The 22,364-nt window shown below is 42.1% G+C and overlaps 1 protein-coding gene across 1 annotated transcript in view; it reads right to left on the bottom strand.

Moving 5' to 3' along the window:
• Apba1 (amyloid beta precursor protein binding family A member 1) overlaps positions 1 to 22,364 on the bottom strand; it is a 200,700-nt gene that overhangs the window by 19,977 nt on the left and 158,359 nt on the right. Inside the window, exons 3-5 of the mRNA XM_026389282.2 lie at positions 14,970 to 15,065; positions 11,173 to 11,212; positions 8,485 to 8,630 (exon numbers count right to left, since the gene is read on the bottom strand). Of these exons, the coding sequence (XP_026245067.1) occupies positions 8,485 to 8,630; positions 11,173 to 11,212; positions 14,970 to 15,065 (282 nt within the window). The remainder of the gene's footprint in view (positions 1 to 8,484; positions 8,631 to 11,172; positions 11,213 to 14,969; positions 15,066 to 22,364) is intronic.

The following is a 22,364-nucleotide window of genomic DNA, read 5'->3' as shown; positions in this document are numbered from 1 at the left end:
GCCTGGGCGGTGGCACATAAAACAGACCATGGAGCCATCCACTTACTCCATGTACAATGTGCACTGAGGCTGTTCTGCACTTAAGGTTAGCCACATCCGGGTGCTCCCTGCTGTTCTCTTTTCTTTTTCTAGCCAACATCTACTAAGTACTTAGAAGTGCCAGGAGCCTTCTAAGCATTTCACATGTAAAAGCTTGCAACCATCCTATGAGGCAGGTGCTACATATCCACACTTTTCAGAAGAGGAAAATGAGGCACAGAGAGGCTAATTAATTGGCCCAACATCACATAACTGTTCTGTGAAGTGGCAGAACAGATTCCAAGCCAGGTAGTCTCACATTACACTCTACACCACTGGTTGTGCAGCCTGGGCAAGCTTCTCTTCTGAGAACTTCTTGGCTTGCCTGTATCATGGAGCTAATAATAAATACCAACCTGTCAGGATTCCCCACCCCCCTCCACCAGATAATGTATACAAAGGGCCTAATGTAAGTGTCAGTATCCTCTTTATTGATCACAGTCCTCTTCAAGCAACATGGGAGACGACATGACTCAGACAAAGCTACAATGATAGAAAATTTAATTCTACAATGAAATCATAAGCTTTGACATTTAAAGGAAATCATAAAAGAATGAGAAAAAATCTGATTTCTGGGACAGGCTGGTAAAGACAGATATAAGAATAATGAATGTTCCTTAGAAAAAGCACACATGCCACAAAATATGTCAACACCACTTGTGATCTGGTTCCATGAGCTTCACAGATACAGCAAGAATGGAGATAGAGGCACCCCACTGGACATGCACCTGTCTCTCTGGCTCAGTGGGGCTCAGCAGGCCACCCTGTCTTCCTGCTGAAGAGGAGGGAATGAGGTGGAATGAGGGTGGAATGCAGACAGTGAGGAGAGAAAGGACAGGTGAGCTGGCTGCACAGGTTTCAAGTTCGGTACTCTCCCGACAGTACCAGATGCCCTTACTGTGTTGGGAGAGGTGTGAATCTACCCTGGGCCACCTGAGAGACAGGATGTAGGGCAAAGTTCTCTCCAGAAGTTTCTCCAAAACATCTTGCAGAGAGCATGAGTAAGAAAACATTAGCAGGTGACAGACACAGTGATGAGGTATTCTGTGTCCAAGTAATTATGGGAACTGCTGGTGAAGCAAAGTGAACACAATCTTGGGGCAGAACCATTTTGGAAAAGATGTTCAGCATGGTATTTTCATACATGCAAACAGCATGCACTGATCACAACCAACCCCTTTTCTTCCATCCTCCCCTTCCCAGTCTCTAGTAATCACTATTCTACTTTCAGGTGACTTTTTTTTTTTTTTAAGCTTTCACATATGAGAGAGACCATGTAGTATATGTCTTTCTGTGTCTGGCTTATTTCACTTAACATAATATCCTCTGAATGTACCCATTTTGCTGTAATGACAAGATTTCATTCTTCTTTATGGCTGAATAATACTCCATTTTGTATGTGTGTGTGTGTGTGCACACACACATACACACACACACACCATATTTTCTTTATTAATTCACGTGTTGATGGCACCAAGGCTGATTTCATATCTTAGCTAATATGAATTATACCACAATAAATGTGAGTGTGTAGGTATTTCTTTGGTATGCTGAATTCACTTCCTTTGAATACATACCTTGGAGTGGAATTGCTGGATCATATGGTAGATCTAATTTTAGCTTTTGAGGACCATCCATACTATTCTCCATAATGGCTATACTAATTTTACTAATTTACATTCCCACCAACAATGTATAAGTGTTCCTTTTACCCCATTTCCTTGCCAGCATTTTGTTTTGTTTTTTGATAACAACCCTTTTAACTGGGGTGAGATGGTATCCCATTCCAGTTTTGATCTGCATTTCTCTGATGATGAATGATACTGTGATATTGAGCATTTTTTTCATGTATTTGTTGACTGCTTGTATTTCTTCTTTTGAGAAGTATCTATTTAGATCATCTGCTATGTGTGTGTGGGGGGGTGGGTGAATGAATGAGAATGAATGAATTTGTTACTATATTTCCCAGGCTGGCCTCTTACTCCTGGGCTCAGGACATCCTCCTACCTCAGTCTCCTGAGCAGCTGGGACTAAAAGTGCACACCATGGTGCCTGGCTGCCCATTTTAAAAACTGGATTACTTCTCTTTCTTATTGCTATTTTGAGTTCTTTATATATTGTGGATATTAATCAGATTTGTCAGATGAATAGCTGGGAAATACAGTCTCACATCCTGTACGTCGTCTCTTCCCTCCGTTGTTTCCTTTGCTGTGCGGAGGCTTTTTAGTTCAATGTAATCTCATTTGTCAATTGTTGCTGAACTTTTGGGGTCCTATCCAGAAAATCACTGCCTGTATCAATGTTTTGAAATGTTTTTCCTATGTTTTCTTTTAGTAGTTTTGGAGGTTTGGGTCTTACATCAAGTTCTTTAATACATTCTGAGTCAGTTTTTGCAAAGAGTGAGAGATGTGGGTCAAGGTTTAGCCTTCTGCATGTAAATATTCAATTTCCCCAGCATTATTTATGGAAGAGGCTGTTCTTTCTCCAATGTATATTTCTGGTTCCTTAGTAAAGAACCATTTGGCTGTAGATGTGAGGTTTTATTTCTGGGATCCTGATCCTGTTCCATTGATGATGTGCTGTTTTTATGCCAATACCACACTGCTTGGGTGACGGTGGCTCTGCAGTGTACATTCATGTCAGGTAATGTGATGCCTCCAGGACTGTCTTGGATATTCAGGGTCTTTTGAGCTTCCATATGCATTTCAGGCTCATTTTTTTCTAGTTCTGGAAAGAATTTCATTAGCATTTTGAGGGGGATTGCACTGAATCCTGTAGATTGCTTTGGATTGTGTGGGCATTTTAGCAATATTTTTCCAGTCCAAAAGCACGGGAGGTGTCTTTTGTAAGGCTGATCTGGTAGTCATGAATTCCCTCAGTGTTTGCTTATCTTGGAAGGTCTCTATTTACTTTTAATTTCTGAAGGACATCCTTGCTGTGTATAGTAACCTTGGTTGTTCTGTTTAAGGATATGGAATATATCATTCTATTCCCTCCTGGCCTATAGGGTTTCTGCTAGTCTAATGGGGTAGCTATTAAAAGTGACTTGACACATCTCTCTTACAGATTTTTAAATTCTTTGTCTTATACTTTTGACAGTTTCACTATAATACGCTGTGAAGATCTTTTCAGATCATATCAACTTGGGGTTCTATAATTGTCCTTCATTTGAATATCCATGTCTTTCCTACGATTAGAGAAGTTTTCTGTTATTAACTTATTGGAAAGTAACCTTTATTTCCTCACCTTAGATCTGGAGGTTCAATGATCTTCCAAAGACCTTGAATGTTATCTTCATTCTTATTTCCTTTTTTTAAAAAAATTTTGTTTGCTTGGGACATTTCAAAGGACCTGTCTTCAAATTCAGATACTCTTTCTTCTGCTTAATCTAGTATATTGAGCTTCTAAGTTGACTTCTTGTGCTCTTCCTTACCTAAGACCTGTTTGGTGGTTCTTCAAAATCTGTCTCTTTGCTAAGTTCGGTATTCAAATCCTGCACTACCTTCCTCATTTCGTTTGTCTTCTCTTGGATCTCCCTGAGCTTTTCTGTAATCATTTGATTATCAGGCATTTCCTCCATTTTGACTTCTTTGGAATCTGTTGGAGGTGTATAGTACCTTGTTTTTTTTCATATTTCTTGTGTTCCTTCATTAGAGGCCTGCATCTGGTGGATCAGATTTCACTACCACTTTTATGGGATGGCCTTCACAGTAAGCATCTTTCTCATGAAGATATTTTGGGGTGTCAGTTTATCATGTAGTGTTGGCTTTGATCCTAGCTGGGCAACACTGCATAGTCTCTACAACTTCTTTGGCTGTGGTCAGTGAGTTTGAGCACAATGTGCACACCATATCACAGTCAGAGAGATCCCGCATCTCTGGGCCATGAGAGAGCGGGGACACTCCAATAGTTCAGACAGGTGATATAGACGGCAGACTGTGTGAGGCGCACAGTGTGTGACTACTCATACGGTGGGAGTGGGGGCCCCTGTCTGGAGATGTTGACCTTGGCTCTGCTCCTGTCAAAGGCCTTTGGCACTCACAGTGAGCCTGAAGCCTGAACAGTGGTGAGGGCCAGACACTACAAGGGAGAGGTGGTGGCAGCAGCTGCAGTGTTCCCTTCTGTGGTGCTCACATCCAGCCCTGTCAGCATTGTGTGGTCAAACAAGGTGCAGAGGAACCATGTGGGTGGGTGGCAGCAGGAAGTATGGTTTTCCTTTCTGCTATTATGTAGAAGTGCCTGCCTGGAGAGGTACCTTAGTACCTCTGATCCTTGTATACCCACAGGCAGGGGAGCAGCTGGGGTTTTTCTCCCCCTGCAGACTCCTTTAGCGCTAATGCCCACCTTGGGTGTGGGACATGGCCAGAGCAGGGTAAAGTTCCTCTTGGAGCCCCCTTTGGCCATACACACCTGGGACGGGGCAATAGTCAGAACCAACTGAGTTGCTCAAGGGCTCTTCAGCATGCCCCTGTGTGCAGGGCAACAGTGGACTCTCAGTTCCCACTCTGCCCTGTCAGAAGCCTGTGTGCAAAGCGAGAAGAAGGGCAGTAGGATCTGTTAGGTACCTTCCTTCAGTCTTGGCATGAGTCTACCCATAGCTGGGCATGCCTGTGGTCTCAGAGTGCAAGCTCTCTGGTCTCCTGAGTGGTGCCCTCTATTCCCTCCATGTCAAAAAACCTGCTCCACAAGTTTGTAGAGATGTGAATGCTGTGGGTCCTGGAATCACACTGTGAGAAACCACTGTTCTAAGGTTTGTGGGGGAGGAGTGAAGGTCCTGGAAGAATAGTATTTCTTCTTAAAAAATGGATGAACAACAAGGGCAGAAAGGAAATATTAGGGAGGGGCTAACCAAAAATGGTTTAGGGAACCCTCTCCAAACCAATAGGTATCTTCTAATTCCGTTACTGTATTCAGACATGATTCATTTCTTATATTTTGGTAGACAAAGTTGCCTTTAGGTTTCCACAGTTTGCCTTGTAGTCTTCTTACCTACATGGTCTTTCTGGCTCCTTTTATTAGACTGCAAGTTTTCAAGGTCAAGGACTGTGTGTTGGTTAATTTTGACTTCCAAAGTGCCTATTACAGGACTTCTCAGAAATACAGTTTGCTCTTTGAGTCAAATTCCTTTGTTTCCTTTTTGCACGAAGTGGAAAATGACTGGCCAAAGCACAACTCCAAATTCTCTCTCCATTTGTCAAATCTAAATTTTTTTTTAAGAAAATAGTAACTCTCTGAATTCCAAGTGTAAATCCAATGAGTGACATTCTATCCTAGCATATAGTTGGTGCTATGTGAGTGACAGACACCAGGACAAATAGAACAGAAATGGAAAATGAAAACTTTAGCTTCAGGGTCCAAGTCTGCTCAAAGAAAGCAGCACAAATACCAGGCTGCACTTACATCCCTCCAGCAACATGAAACAATTCATGGAGGCAGAGGAAATACAGGGTCTGCAGGAGGAGGAGTGGGGAAGGAAAGCTGCTTCACTGTGGTGTAAAGAAAAGCACCCCATCTGAAGATGACTCATCAGCCTGAGGTTAAGGACAAGGCTTCTAAATGAATTGCAGAATAAATCCCTAGAGCTTTTATTTTTCCTTCCTGGGTGGGTACTGTGAAATCTGCAGCCTTGCTAGGCTCTGCATTTCTTCTACTGAAGTGGTCTCAAATAACTCATTCTTGAAAGGTCTGGTGCTCTTAAGGAACCAGTGTGATGACATCTCCCTTAGAGAGCATCATAGGGCAAGTTCTCCTTGAGCCTGGCCTATTGGGGATCAATGCCCTCCTTTGCTTCTGGCAAAATGTGTGCATGCTCCCTGACACAGCCACTTTCCAGGGGTGCTGAAATCAACAGCCATCTCCACTTAAACTTGGAAAATGCTTCTGGCTGGGTGTGAGGTCAAACGATCTGATGCGCATTTAAATGAATGTAAAAGGAACACAAAGCCAAAAATATTTAATGACAGGTAACAGTTTTTTCCAATGCATAGAAGCACATTATAAAATGACACTTAAGTGTCAATGCATCCATTTAATTTTACCACTCTGTAACGGGGTCCTTTAATCAAAGTAATTTGCTTGAAAAAAAATAAACACATGTTTTTCAAATGTCTACTCTGCTCTAGACAGGTCTAAAATGTATTTATAATCGAACAGCCTCTATCTTGCCTGTTCTGATCAACAGAGCCATGGAGCGTTAGGTTCAAATGAACTGTGGAACTTATGGATATAGATTCCTTGAAAGCTTCAGAGTAAAATCTCTGGCTTCTTATGAAAATTTGATTTCCTTGAAGGAAGAACAACATTATCAGGTACCACAGTGGAAACATGAAAACCTCATTTGGGCTACCATGGTCACTGGATGCAGTCTGATAGAGGGTTGCTACAGTGTACCATGCAAGCTGCTTTGTGTTCAAGTGATGTACCTTGTGTCTTTCTGCCCCTTATCAGACTACCTAGTCCTATGTAAATGTCATAAGATGAGGAGAGAGATGCGGACACTCCAGCTGCAGGAGCCAAAAGCTATTAGATGGCAAATAAATGAAGTACCCAGAATAAAACCTGAATCTTAAGAGAAACTAACCTGAAAGCAACACACAGTTTTCTATCTCAAAAGACTCCCCTTTCCTTTAGGGGCTGATCTACTGCTTTATTTTGGTAGATTCCTCTAGCTGCATTCCATATTGGGAACACTTTGGTGGATATGAATTTTTGTTGTGTGGCTCTATCTTGTTCATTACAGGGTGTTGAGCAGCCTGGCCTAGGAAATTCCCCCAATGACTGTAACAATCAGAAGGTAAAAGCTAACCCACCAAGCTTGGATCCATAGCTTAACAATAACCTGTTGACACTCTTTGCTTATTGAGTTTGAATGACATTCCTACTATGCCTTCATGGCGTTTCCCCACATCCTCCTGGAAGAGACTAACTTCAGGAGAAGAACATGAGGCCTATAGCAGTGGGGCTCCTGAGGCACAGACAATGTTTGTGGTCCCTGAAGAAATGGTTGAGTGGGCCCCTGGAACAACTGGTAGGTTCTATCAGTGTTGTGACAATAGCCACCTTTGAGATAGCTGTAAAAGATCCCCTGGTGTACACATTTGAAGGTGTCAGAAGTTGCAGAATGGCTTACTGTACATACTATAAGTTAAGTGAAGGGGCAGCTTGGGAGAGAAGTGCTTCTTCCCAAAACGGAGCCATGATAAGAGCAGCGAGTGACATAGGATGGCCCCAGCAGCAGGTGCAATGGAGAGCTGTTTGATGAGGAAGCAATGAGAGGAGACCCGGCGACATGCACACAGCATCCTGGGGAACTGCAGTATAACTGGGAAGCTGGGGGCTCAAAACATGATAGTTAAGGCAGCAATGGAAATATGATCTGTTCAATATTCACCAACCACAGGGCAGAATCTGAACATGTGACTACCACTGGAATCAGCTCAGGTAAGAGGCCTGGACCAGATACCTCTGGCTTGCCCTGTGCACTTGCTGGCTTGATTCCTCCTGTTTCCTTCCTAGGACCTGGCACAGCCTACACAAAAATGTGCTAAAGGGATATTCTTCTTTAATCAAAAGGTTAAGGACTCTCTTGATGCCATCTACTTATTCTTCTTTCTTATTCTATACTGTCATTTCAGGATGTACCTTGGGAATGTGTGAAAAAGGGAATGGCCCTTTGGAGGGGGGAATCAATTTTGACCAGCTGACACTGGATAAGTCAATTTTGGTGAGTCCTAACTTATTCCAATTTGCTGGACACTGTCTGCAGTTCTAAGGGCTGGGTGCACTGTGGCATGAACAAACATTAAGTGTCCCTGTTGTCCTAGAATCCCTACCATGATGTCAGAAAGAATCATAGAGCTCTGCATTTCCATAGGCTCAAACTGGTTTGGGCTGGTTCAAACTAGTTTAAACCGGATTATCTTTGCCCTGACTTATTCAGACTAGCCAGGTTAGGTTTTCATTCTACTTGAAGCTAACCAGTTCAGTCTGTCTTGAACCGGGATCAAGTGGTTAAAAAGCAATGCCACCTAGTTTGAACCAAGCCTAATACAAATGGACCTCTGTCAGTGGTAATCCAGGGATACATCTCACATTTGAGGCATAATATTCAAAATGACGTCCTTCCTCATTATATCAACTTTTCAGTCTATGATTATATGTACTTTCCTCAAGACTGGTTAGTGAGAACAACCTAAATTGATAGTGTTTATATATAAAAAGACTCCAGTGCACATTAGAAATCCTTTTCTGTTTAAAACTGTTGGCAGGGTCATAGATGAGCCCTGCTTATAATATTTCAATCTACTCTCTGACCTTGGACTAGACACAGGTGTGGGATGATGCTATAAACTTCTCAGATGCCTGCAGTTGCCCATCATCCCCCTCCAACCTTGCAGATCTCCTCACCTTGATCCTGCTAACTGCTTCCTGGGCCTGCATCATGCGCACATTTTTGGAGGGGGTTTTGTCTGAGAGCAGCTGGGTGGAGCCAAGGTAATTGGCAGCAAAAATGATTCCATCGATCAAGTCTTCAGGGTCGCAAGGTCCAGGAACTGTAACACGGAGAGAAGAGTGGTGAGTGAAGCCATCCCGAGCAGGCCTGCTACATCCAGACCGTGTACACCCTTCCCCAAGCTCCCTGATGGCAGAGCTGGTCTAAGGCATTGATGACACCCCTCCTTTCCACACAGAAGGCACGGTTTCTTAGAGCCTTCTAAAATGATTCAAGTATTGACTTAAGTCTGAAAGAAAGTCTAGTGACAAGACTGAGTTCTTTGGGAAAAGGACCATGTCATATTCATCTCTGTTGTGTTTCAGTGCTGGTCACCTAATTGGTATCAACTAGATGTCTTCTGAATACATGGTTAGGTGAATGGAAGGCTGCCTTGGGTAATGTCCATTTATAGCACTACCTACTACCTGTCACCTATTCATATCTCCTTCTTCCCTTTAGTCCATAAGTGAAGGAAACACATTTAATTAGGAAAAATGGGATGTTTCAGAACATCTGGATTTCTATGATGGCTTCTAACCCCAAATGCTGTGAGATAGATAACATTCCTCAAAGCCATGGTCTCATGCTGTTAGGCTTGCCAACTTAGAGGCCATAATGCCCACAGTCTTGGCCCACACACTGATCAAATTTTCTGTTCTCACTCACCAGCCTAGTAAATCAAGTCTTATTTTAAATGGGGGCATCAGGTTCTAATCAAAACTACTGTAAACCACTCCCAAATTAAGGCCATATGTATCATTCTCAGCAGCTGCCTGGTTCCCACCCTGGAACTCGTATGGCTTTGAGGAGTTGGGTTATTTATGATATGTGTTTTACCTGTAGAGTAGGGAAGCCCAGCTCTAAGGTAACACAGACAGTTTTGGACCCACACTATTATCAATATAAAGTAAAAAAGATTGCCAGTCTTCTATGATAAGCGCCTAGAGGATGGATTTATATTGTTACTAAATCATTTTTGTCAATCAGAGGAAAAAAAATCTCACCTGGGATAATTTTAAGAACCTTCCATCTATTTTTAGAATATAATGTTCAACCCATCTTTCCTTTTTCTGTGGGGCTTTGACATAGCCATCTCTGATTTAGCACTATTCACTGAAAAGGGTCCCTTTGCAATGGCAGTGAGTATGCAGGTATTCTTAAAAGAAATCTAAATAATACTTGAATCATCACATAAGTGCCTAGCAACAAAGGCACATAAATATCAGACCTAAAAAAATTTTAAGTTTGAGATACGATCGCATACCATTTGTCCTTCAGGGAAATTGACTATAATTGAATGTACCTATCTATCATGCCCAGGAAAAAAAAAAGCCATATTTTTATAAATTCACTTTAGGCTTGGTGCCAGTATATTTAAAAATATATATATATTTTAAATTAAAGCTACAATGATCCTGCATCAAAGAATCGCAGGTTTTGTGGTGGCATTTTAGAACACAGTTTTCCATTCCATGAGGCCTGCAGTTGCCCTGTGAGTCAAGGAGCACATCATGGGATGCATCCTCTCACTACTGTTGGGCCTGGAGAGATGAAGCGGAAACTTTCTAAGGTGTTCTCATGGAATTCCAGAAATTCACAAAAATTATGCAAATAACTTAGATTATTTAATAAGGAAACAGGAGTTACTAAACCAAAACTAGGATCTTGTTCTGGGCTTGTGGACTGAGGGCTCATGAAGGTTTATGAACTCTGGTAACTCAGAGCATCCTAACAGCTCCCTCACAGGGTCCAAAGGCTGGGCTTGGACAACTTTAAGAAGATGGCAATTTGCCTTACCTGAAAAACCACCTGCCATCTACAGTTAGAGCATCAGGGCCATCCTATAGCCAGAGACAGACTCTGTGAATGAGAAACTGGAATTCCATTTGGGTGGCTTGACCTCAAATGTCACAAAAAAAGGGCACAAAGCCACAGTCTAGTCCCAGGAGGCTTCTTGAATGGGTTTCCTTTTGCACTGACTAACCTGCACAATCAGAGGTGGTTCCCTGCGGAGTCAGCCTGCCCCTGGATCACAGCCTGGCTTTGCAGCTGGCTAACTGCATCATCTTGGCCCAGTTACTCACTCTCTTGATCCTTGGTTCTCTTTTACCATAACAAGAAGATAATAATAAAACCCACTTCCCAAGACTGATGTGTGGATTCAACTAGTATTACATGCAAGGTGCTTAGAATAGTTCCTGACCCAGACTAGATGTTCAATAAATGTTACTTGTCCCAGCAAGAGGTGGGAACCACTGGTAATGTCTTATGAAGGGGACCAAAATTTCTTCCCTTAAATTGAATTATCTTTGAGGGATGCAAGAGGTACACTGGGCTAGCAGTAGGGAGACTTGGGCTTCAGATCATGACTAAGATGGATGAAGCCCAGAGCTCACCTCCACCCTCGGGGTTGCTATCCACATGAGGAGCCAGAGAAGAGGGTTTCTGAGAGCTTCATAGCTATTACACTCTAAGATACTAAGAATGTTAAGTCTGTGTCCCTTCTTCCCACTATTTCCTTATCTCCAGTGCTCGAAATGCCCCAAATGCTGAAAGATTCATGAGCTTAATATTCAGTGCTCTGTATTTTGAGCTCTTACCTTCAACGTAGGTTGGGAATGAAGCCAAGCTTTTTCTTGACTGTAATTAAGACAAAGAGGTTTCAAAAAGGGAAAAGCATGATGTAATATGCATCAACACACCATCCATGCATCATGAAAAAGAAATACATTACTAGTGGCATTTGTTAACCAGTTATCAACCATTTTTTGTTAGTGTGGAGAAACATGTGCATTTATTATTCAAGGTTACCTTGAACCCAAAATAGGCCATTCAAAGTGTTAGACTTCTATGAAATGTGGGGTTTCAGATTATCAGCTTAAATAATATCACACAGACCAAAATCTATAAACAGCAATAAAAAGGGCACACTTTATATTCTCACACCTCTGCATTCCATGGGAAAAACAATTGATAAAAGCACCCAAAACATAATTGTACACACAAATGAAGAACTCCCTGGGAGAAGTTTATTTTGTATCTAGGCTGCAAGGATCTCTGTGCTAAAAATGTGTGTTAGATTTTTTTCCCCCTCATCTTCTCTTACTGATTTCAGTTGAAAACTGCATTATTATCTAAGTCATTATTATGTGTTTCCTTTAAGTAAGAACATAACACAGGAGTAAATTAAAAGCCCTGGCATTTCTTATATTATTATCTCCCAGCAGAGGCCAGTCTTCCAACAGCACAGTTGGAAGTGGATATGAGAAACTAGAAACTTCTAGAACCTGACTTGGTAGCAGTATAAGTGTAGCACTTAGAGGAGCAACACTTACCACATGCTCCTTCCAGAAGGAAATGTCCTAGCAATAATTACAGAGTTGGAAATTCACTTCTGCTTCAAATAGTGACAGAATTTGTAGCTGATAAATCTGGGGCAGGGCTTAGTTTCCTGAAAGCATTGCAGGAGAGCTCATATTAAAAATAGGAATCCTTATCTAGGAAAAAGGTAGTTTGCATGGCTGAGATTTTTATTGCTGAGAATCTCCAGGTATGATGTGATCATTTAAATATATGCCTTTTAGAGAAGGGGTATCATGCACAGCATAGCTGCTCCATAGATTGACCTCATAAAAGGTATGTGTCACATGAGAGAGCTCTTGGTGAGGGCTGGGATGTCACAGGAAAGAACTCACATGCTAGCACTTTACGCGGTGTCCTTTACTTGGAAGAGGGGAATGCAAAGATATAATTGATTACAATTATTAAACTGTTGTATATTAACTAATGTTAATTGTTATGTGAAAAACTGGGTGTAGTTAGTTGAAGACTAACTCAATTCAGGACAATGGTAAAAGGCCACACAAATCACACAGGGAGCCAACACAGGGCAACTTTTCAAGAAACCTACTGCAGATGGGTTCATACCGATGGCTTCTCATAGCAAAAGTGGGGGGATTTCTTGTGCATCAGGAATGAAAGGTTATTGGCTGCTAATGTATTTATGGAAAAACAACACCAAGTATAAGCCAGGATAGGAGATAAGAACTCCAATTCTACTTGTCCAAGTCAGGCCAGCTGAGTGCCAATAGAATTCTGATTGGTTTAAAGATCAACTCCCACAATCGGTTATACAAATTTCTTCATAATGGCCAAAGTCTTAAATTACAATTTCCCAACTATTTTCCTGCCCTCGTGCCGAGTAGCAAGTGCGCAGCAGGATTGGGAGTTTACGCTGCTTAGTCTCCACATACATCCAGGTTGCCAGTTTGGATTTTCTTAGGCTATTAGGATACTTTCCTGAATGCAAATTTCAAAGATAGTGTCCAAGTTTTAGCAGATGCTACAAGAAGAATTTCTTTAGTCTATGGCTATAAAAGCTGCTGTTTTTATTTAGAGCTACAATGGTAAGCATTTGGTACATTTACTTACTATTTATGAACTCATGACTAGCTTTCTTTGGTTTCTGGGGTAATCAGTTTAAAAAAAGTTTGGTGAAACGAAATACTCTCTAATTATTGCACACAAGGAGGATTTTCATCATTATTTCTAAGGATATGCAGAAGCATGAGCCAAGTCTTTGTAGAAACTGAAAAACTAACAAATTTGCCTTGCTCATTATATCTGATACCTAATCAAAGGCTGGATATTCAGACATCTGATTAGCTCTTTGTTTTCTCACATGTGGACTGAGATGAACATCAGCCACCCATTAGCACTCAAGAGATAATAAAGCTGCATTCAAGAAGCTAAAGTCTGAGATCTTTGGGGTTTTTCTGGGGCTCACACAAACCATGTGCAGAGCCTGGAGTCTTCACAATTAAAATAATTACCTACAAGCTACCTTGTGTTTGCAGTTTGTGGCCTCAGGTAAGTTACTTAACCTCTCAGCTTTCTCAACTAAGAAATGAAGGCAATGATATCCACTTCACAGAATTAACTTCAGGATTAAATGAGATACTATCTGATTTCCTCAGTCTGGCATTTAGAATACTGTACATGCTCAATAAAATGATAATGCTCGTTACTGCTGTTATCATTGCAGCTGTCATTCTACTATTTCTCACCCATTCATGTACTATGAATAGAATATGAAGCAAACAAATGGAGGAACCTGTCACAGTAGCCTAGGGTTAGAGGACAGACCAGAGGAGGACAAAATATATTTCTAGTCTAATACTAGTGCCATTTCAGAAAAGGTTTGATATAAACATTAATAAAAAATATGCTTCTCCCTCCCATGAATAGCATATATATTCCACGGCACTTTAAGGGTAAACTTTGGCTAAGACTCCCTTTTAAAAGCAATCTGCCACTCAAGTTAAAACAGATCATCTCAAGTTCTCTCCTGTTGCTGATAATTTTATGTTACATGCAATGGAAGAACCCAATCATTCATTATATGGCTCACCTCTTTGACACATCTCTGCAGTGTGGAAGAGGGAGCATCTATATTTGGAGCTCATGCACAGATTATTGCGCAGGTCAGTATTTCCGTGGTGCTGGCCCACAAATAGGTGGGATGACAGTTACCTGGGTGTAAAGGGCATTGGGTTCTGCCCTTTTGTAGCCCCAGAAACCTCAGAAGGAACAAATAGCATCTTCTCATTTAATATGCTCTGCCAGAGCTCAAAGAGTTCTCTGTAAGTAGGGATGAACATACAACTTGTCCAACAGGGACACCTTAGAGCTGTTCCATCCAGTGGTGCCCAGCCATGTATGCCTTTTAAGTTAATGAAAATCTATTCAGTTCTTCAGCCCCACTGGCCACATTTTAAGGGAGGTTAGGGACCACCCTACCCAACAGTACAGAAGTAGAACATTTCCATCATTGTAGAAAGGTGTACTGACAATCAGGTGTGAACCTGAACCATACTCCAGGTAAACTGGGACATGTGGTCACTGGCTTTTAGATTTCACCTGGGCCTGAACTAAATGGGTATTTAAGAAACCAACTCATTTCCCAAATCACACAGCAACTGTCAATCCATGGTATCAGAAGGCACCTAATGCCAGAGGAAGGATTGTGGTACTTGGATTTTCTGATAGGGTCCAGTGTTATCCAATAGAACTATCTACAAGGATGTAAATGTCCTGTGACCTGCTATGTCCAATATAGTAGCCACAGGTGGCCATTGAGCATTTAAAATGTTAACTAGCATGGAGGAAGACATAAATTTTTCATTTTACTCAATTAAAATATATTAAAAGTAATTAAAATAGACAACCATGGCTATCAAATAGGATGGAATGATTTTACCAGATGAACTATACACTGGAGAGGAAAAATCCCTGGGGTAACTTGGGCCAGTTGTGCCGCAGGGGCTGCAGACCTCACAGAGCAGTGTTAGAATAAAGCACAACGGGCCAATGGCTGTGGAGGCGCATGGTGCCCTACCTCTTTATTTGTGGAGGCTTCCGCGGGGTCACTGGGATGAAGGGGAGTGCTCGATGATTCTGCACCCAGGGGTGAGGAACTGCCAGGAGATGGAGACTAGAACACAACAAGAGGATAGACAGCAGTGAGAACCCAAGGGATATGGCAACACCCAGCCCAGGACAAGGGGACAGGCAGAGGGGGCAAGTGGATTACTAATGATGGGATACTTCAGTGGAGAGGAACCCCTTTGGAAAAGAGCGGACTCCAAGTGTACAGAACAGGCTATCAAATAGGTTATGTCCAGGTTTGCTTTTCAGTTCCTACCATCCCTCCCAGGAGTTTTATAACTCTAGGACCTTTTCTTTCCCCTTAGGCTAACTATTAAAAGAAAATGTAGAAAAAGTTGTCTATCAAACTGAAAGTCCTTAATGAATAGAGTTAAGGGTATTATACAATTTTTTTTTCTTAAGGAAAAATATACATACCTAGGTTAACAAATGGCTTACAAAATCATGCCCAAGATACTCTGAATGGAAAAGAAAAATTAAAGCCTGCAATTTTAAAGAGGCAGAGGGACTGATTTTGATGACTGAAAAGCACATCATCTGTGTTTTTCCTGGTCAGTTCATATTTCAAATATATTGTCTGACTTAATTCAGAGAAATTTCAATATCCAAACCACATACCCTTGTGTGCTCTTAGAATGGTTCAGAAATCCTTTGCCAAATGATTGAAAATAATGTTTGGGGGGTGGGGTCAGGCCCCCAGGCAGGCTTTGCTAGATGTAAATGTGAAATTTCTGAGTCAGTGCCCCAAATGCAGCAGGTGCTCCATAAGCATATCCTGAGCAAATGACCAAAAAAAGCCAGCAAGCACAGGCCTGGAACAAACAGGATCTGGAAACGTGTCCCCGATGATATGAGAATATTTCTTCCTGCTCCTGAAATCTTGGGAGCTGAGGGTATAAACATCTATATGTTAGATGGCCAATATTCTGCAGCGATGGCCCTCTGAGAGGGAGTGCTGTGCTTCCTGGTGTGGGTGATGCCTGACAATAGGCATAAAACACAGAAGCCACACAGGAGGAATTCTCTCAGGAAGTACAGGGATATGAGCCAGGGGAGGGAAGTCCCAGGCAAAAAAAATCAAACTACCATTGGTATTTGCTTGAATCCATGTCTGATCTCTTGCGACTGGCCCCTTGGGAAGGTGGAGGCCAGAGGCATCAGTAAAATACCTCTGCACAGGAAGGGAGAATAGCTCACAAAGCAATGGTGCTGGTGAGGACAGCATGTTAACAGACCAGGGGATCTCTCACATTACTTCACATTATGTGAAATTTAAAAAGAAAAATCTTTTCCAAAAAGTCTGAATTACAGGGGGCAGTAAATGAACCAAAAGATGATACAGTAAAGTGCTATTCAGATCAAGTAGTTCTTTGATCTGAGTCTACGGCTGTGAGGCTTGGGTTTGTTTCCCATCACTCCATATATTACCCAGTTCTGGGCAGGGAGGTGTGGACCAATGAACCCCTTAAGTAGTCACAACAGAAACTGGACATTGCAGTAAAGATAAGAGGGCAGGCACAGAGTAACAAAGTATCCACAGACCCTGGTCACAGTAAAGCAGTCCTTAATACCTTTGAAAATACACACAGAATTTTTCACTTGGTACCCACGAAGGCTGGTGGGTACTTGGTGATTTAGCATTGTTAGGTCTATTCAAAATTAATGTAGAAAAATCTTTATGAGAATTTAATGCCCTTAAATTTTCCCCAGTTTTTCAAATCTGAACAGCTTCCTTCAGTATTTATGGCTGGGCCACCCTGACAAATAATTTTCTTTGTCACAAAGATTTTAAGGGTCTAACCCCTGGGAAAGCTAGTGCAGTGAATTTTTTAACTGCTTGATTTCAGGGCTGGCAAATTCTTCATTAAAAAAATCAATCCCCTGAGAGTCCCCTATTTCCTATTTATTTTCAGCTCCAATATTCTAAAAACAGATTCCTTATAATCTTGCAGGCACCAGATCTTCTTAGGATGATGTGAGAGCCCAGGTTCTCTGGACAGTGGGTGAGGACATGGACCAGGGAGCTCACACCCCACAGCTTAGCTAAGTGAACCCCAGGAAATGCTGGGGAATAAGAACTAACAAAACTTGGGGGGCACTCTTATGGACCCACGCCAAACGTATCAGGGACTACTTCCAGAAGACACCAGATGATGTGGCCTGAACACAAAGCTCAGATGAATCTCTTTCCATGGGCACATGTGACAAATGACCTCCATCTACAGAGTCCCCCTCCACTCTCCTCCAGTCAGTATTCAGTTCAGAAGTGCTCATCTCACTGCTTTCTCAGTCTGAATTCACTTCCTCCCTGATGGCATGTGCCATGATTTGTAATTATCATGTATATAGGTATGGCTCCCAGCTCCAAGAGCTCTTCAGTGATAGGGATTTTGTCTCCTTCAACTTATCACCCAAGTGCCAAGCCTTGGGTCTGGTAAACACTAAATACTCAGCTGCTGCAGGCGCTGAATAAATGATTTCAACTTGCATGAGAAACAGATGCCTACTGATTTCTGGATTAGTTGTTGGTAGTCAGTGGCAAGCCCCCTTCTAATTTTGTCCCTCCATTGCTATGTGGAGAAATCCTATCTGGATTTTGTATTAGATAAATGGCCTTTACCTGTGAAAACTCTAACCCAGGCCCTAGTGAAGCTCTTTTAAAAGAGAGCCATCTCAAAAGAAGAGGACCCCATCTAGCAGAAGTCTACAAATCATCACATACCACTAGTGACCGAGTCAAGGGTGGACAGGCACCTTCAATCAGACCCAGCCTCCATGTTGAAATAAAGGAATTCAAAATTGTGCTTCTAAAACCCTTTCCCTGTTACCTCCAATGTCTACCTCTTTAAAGTGGAAGAAAAAACAAATTGGATAATACTTTATACTTTCAAAGAATGGATGAGAGACAAATTTTACCCAATAAAATATTGAAAAAAAGTAAAAGTTAATAAAATATATATATATTTCTGTAAGGTGTCTCATGCCTTCTGGGCTGTTGGGTGGATATTCAATCTTGAGCAAATGAGACCGAGTGGAGACAGTAAATGTGGATTAGGGAATTCACATAGGTGAGTGCTTAACAAGGAGAAGTGTTCAGGATGCCAGTTTCAAGCTAACCTTCAATGATGCTGTTGTATATAATTATGAGAGTTCAATACTTTGTATTCTGCAGATGATGTCCTAGCAGATCCCTCACAACTGTGATCCAAGTTTTATTTCCTCTGCTATGGCACTCCAAAAAGTAGAGCTCTTGGCCTTAAGTCCATCCAAGACCTGGGCAGAAGTGGCCTAAGGATGCAAAAGCAACCCTGGGGAAAGCTGATTATTCATTTTAGTCCTGGATGAACAGCCAGCTCCTAGTGGCAATAAGTGTGCTACTGTGGTCAGGGTGAAACAGACACAGCTCCAGGGACTCTCCGGCTAGGCCTCTGGGGAAGGAAAGTGGCACGCAAAGAATTACTATCCATTTATTCCTGCAGAAGGCATTTCGGTGTCTACCTATATTCCTAACACTGGGCCAGGACGCAAAGAAGGAGGCAACGTGCTTCCTAAGAATGAGAGGAAGCCGAGAGGTGAAGACAGGACTGTGGCCTGTGGCTAGGCTATCAGTCTGTGCAGTGGGGACTGAGCTGGGAGTGATCAACTCTGCAGGAGGGTGTGTCTTGAGCAGTGTGTCATGGGAAAGGCGAAACTTCTGCTGAATCCTGAACATTGCGCAGTACTCAACAAGGGAGATGGGAGGGAGGAGGAATAGCAAGGCTCCGGCTGGGCAGCCAGGGACCAGACTGAGGGTAGATGGGGAAGTGTCTGGAGCCTCATCCAGGATCACAAAGGCTTGAAAAAACTCTATTCTCTGCCTAGGAACTGATTTTTTGTTGAGTCATTGGCCTGTTGTCCTCGATGAAGAGGCCTGATACGGGGACTTCAGAACTGTTTCCTGAGTTGATTATCTAAAGGAGTGAGGGATTGAGGTTTTACTATGGCCTCTTTCCCTTTCCCTTAATCCTTTTCACCCCTTTGAAATCGGATGGGGGAAAAGAAAGATAACCATCTGAAGAGTGAATGGGATGATAATGATAATACGCCAAAGCTAGAGGTAGAGGGCCCTGCCCTTTTCTAGTGGATAATGGACCCTGCTTCTCCAAGAAAGGCCCAAGGACTGGGGCAGGGCTTCCAAGAGCAAAGCTGTGATTCGGCAAGATGGACAGAGATCTTGAGGGACTTGTGGGGACGTTCTAGTCAAAAGCCATAAAAGTGAGCTCTCCCCAGGCCATTCACTTAGTCATCCAACACTGAAGTCCTGACAGGTCTGCCTGTCACATCCCTGCCTGACCCCAGGGAGCTCCCAGTGTAGCAGGGGAGACCCACAGGTTACAAATACAAGGTGTCCTCTGCCAACAGTGATCACTATCTCAGTCCCTACAGGAAAACAAACGTCATAATGACACAAAAACACTCACGAATGAGCTGACTTCTTACAATGCTGGTGTCCACCTGAAAAGCCCTCCCCCATGCTAACATCTGTCTGAGCCAGGTCTTGGTCAACTGGTCTCCTATTGACTGTTAGGACTACCTGGCATTGCAAGGTCAAAACAATGCAAAAATATAAAAACAGAAACAGCCAAGTTGAGAGTAGTATAAATAGTACAAAAATAAGTAATAATAAATAGGTAGCAAAATTCCATAAAGTTGGAGAAGGCAAAGTTGGAAAACTGCTTAAATAGCTACTGACAGTGGAGAAGTTGGCATTACCGGGTAATGCTGTGGCAGAGGGAGCCAAGAGGGCTGGACAGAAGTGCCCTGCGCATGACTCTGCCACAGAGAAGAGTCAAAGCAGCAGAGAAGAAACTATTTTTTGAGGACAGTGAAAGAGGAAGAACTTTGGAAATCAGCAAACTGACAGTAATACTAAATAGCATGGACACTCAGGCAACTTAGAAGAACAAAGCCATTCCTGACTTCAAGGGCTTCCCAGTTGGAAATGAGGAACCTGATGCTATTGGCCAAAGGCACACAGGAAAGTTCCAGCAACTCTGGCCACAGCAGCAGACTGGCAGTTGTAACTATAAGAGAATTCCATGGTACTTACAAGCTTTAGGGAACCAATGGGTCTGAAACTAACTCCTCTGCTCTAAAGAAGATGCTCATTTTGGACCTCCCCCAGCCCCAGAACTCAAGCTTTAAGAGTCCCTGCTAGATGCCATCTTGGGCCAAAGGGCTGCAGCTAAACATTGAACCGTACCAGAAGCCTTTGCCAGTATATGACTCACCGGGCAGAAGAAGCCTCCCCAGTGTCCTGCGGTTTCAGAACCAGTGGTGTCATGGTCACAAGCCGAGACCCACCCATACTTGTCTTGCATAACTCTGGAGAACCTGCTCCCCAGACCACACTTTTGGGACTGCCACTGCTGCAACATCCCAGCTTCACTTTTGCCTGTGCATCAGGAGTTGGAAAAGCACTTGGCCAGGCCCCTCAGATCCAGGAACAAAAGGGCCAGTGAACCAACCCCCACCTGTGTTTCCCTGGTGGGATTTAAAGAAGATTCCCATTCCTCCCTATAGCCTTGGACTGTGCCACTATTGCAAAACCTGGCTTTACCCACAGCTGGGCATCAGCATCAGGGAAAGCTCCCAGCTGAGCCCCAGGAATGCAGCAACCATTGGTTCCAATGACCAACACATGCACTCAGCTGGCAGGATCTAGGAAAGATCTTCCCAGCCCATAGCCTTAGAATGACAACTGCAGGTGCAAAAAGCCTTGGCCTCACTCATGCTTGGCTCTGGAGACAAGGAGAAAGTCCCATCTGTGTTTTTCAGTTCACAGACTACAAGAATCAATGCCACAAGTCTTGTCCTCACTAAAGGTTTATATGCATTATATATATATATATATATATATATATATATATATATATATATATATGTAAATTTCCAGATCCTGTGGCTCCAGACTTGTGGCTGCTGGTCCCACAGGCCCAGACATCTTCCTTATTCATCCTGTGAATACTAGGAAAAAGTCTTCACGGCCTTTGACTCAAGAACTGTGGTGCCTGGTGCCACAACCCTTGGCATACCTGGGCTTGTCCTGAGAAACCTGGAGACAGCATTCCTCATAACTGATACCACTAAAACTGTGTCAGCTGCCCCACAATCCCCAGTGCCATCAGGGCTGAATTCTGTGAAGCCTGGAGATACACCCTTGGAAGCCTGTGTTCATTGCAAAGTCATACAATTACCTTGATGAAATAATGCAGTCTAGACTTTTACTCCCAGACACTGCTGACATCAATCAAAGATGAAGAAATTACACAGGGACTATGCTTTTGAATTCTCCTATTACCAAACCTATCCAGCCAATATCCTATATCTCATTTAAACAAAAAGCTCTTTTCTTACAAAATCTACTTCATAAAATTGGAAACAACAAACATTACCCCAACTGTGTGGATATCAAAGAAACAAGAAAAATAATTCAGGAAAAGACAACTCATAAAACAGAACCTATTAGAAATCTTGGAAGTAAAAGTTTCAATCAGTGAAACTGAAAATAAAATAGAGAGCTTCCACAACAAAATACAAGAAGCAGAATAATGAATTTTGGAACTTGAAGATAGGTCTTTTGAATTAACCCAATCAAACCAAAAATAAAAAATAAAAAGAATGAAGAAAGCCTATGAGACTTTTGGGACCCCAACAAGAGACCAAACATTCACATTCCTATGGGAATTCTAGAAGTTGAATAAAAAGGGCAAAGCACTGAAAATATACTTTGTGAAATAACAGCTGTAAACTTTCAAAATCTTCAAAGAGAAAACCAAGGACCCCAACTAGATTTAACCCAAACAAACCTTAACTAAGACAAGTTATGCTCAAAATATTAGAAATACAAGACAAAAAAAGAATCTTAAAACAGAAAAAGATTAAGTCACATATAAGAGAAGGCCCATGAAACTTACAGATTTCTCAGAAGAACCTTTTAAATCAGGAAAGAATGAGTTGATATATTCAAAATAGTGAAAGAAAGTAAACAAAACAAAACCAGCCAACTATGAATATTTTACCCAGCAAAGTTATCTTTTAAGATAGAAAGTCTTTGCCAAATAAGCAGAAACTGAGGGAATTCATCACCACCAGATCATCCCTATAAGAAATGCTCAATGGATTCCAATATTAGAAATGAAAAGGTGATAACTATCATTGGAAAACACATGGATATACAAAACTCACTGACAAATAGATACACAAAAGATAAAGAGAATCAAACCTTAGCATCACAGAAAAATACCCAATCACAAAAATAAATAACAAAAGAGGTTGAAAGGAACAAAAAATATACAAAGTAAGG

The sequence above is a fragment of the Urocitellus parryii genome, chromosome 4 (genome assembly GCF_045843805.1).
Source record: "Urocitellus parryii isolate mUroPar1 chromosome 4, mUroPar1.hap1, whole genome shotgun sequence".
NCBI classification, from domain to species: domain Eukaryota; kingdom Metazoa; phylum Chordata; class Mammalia; order Rodentia; family Sciuridae; genus Urocitellus; species Urocitellus parryii.
The sequence above is the reverse complement of the archived record's forward strand: the minus strand, read 5'-3'. Positions and strand labels throughout refer to the sequence as shown.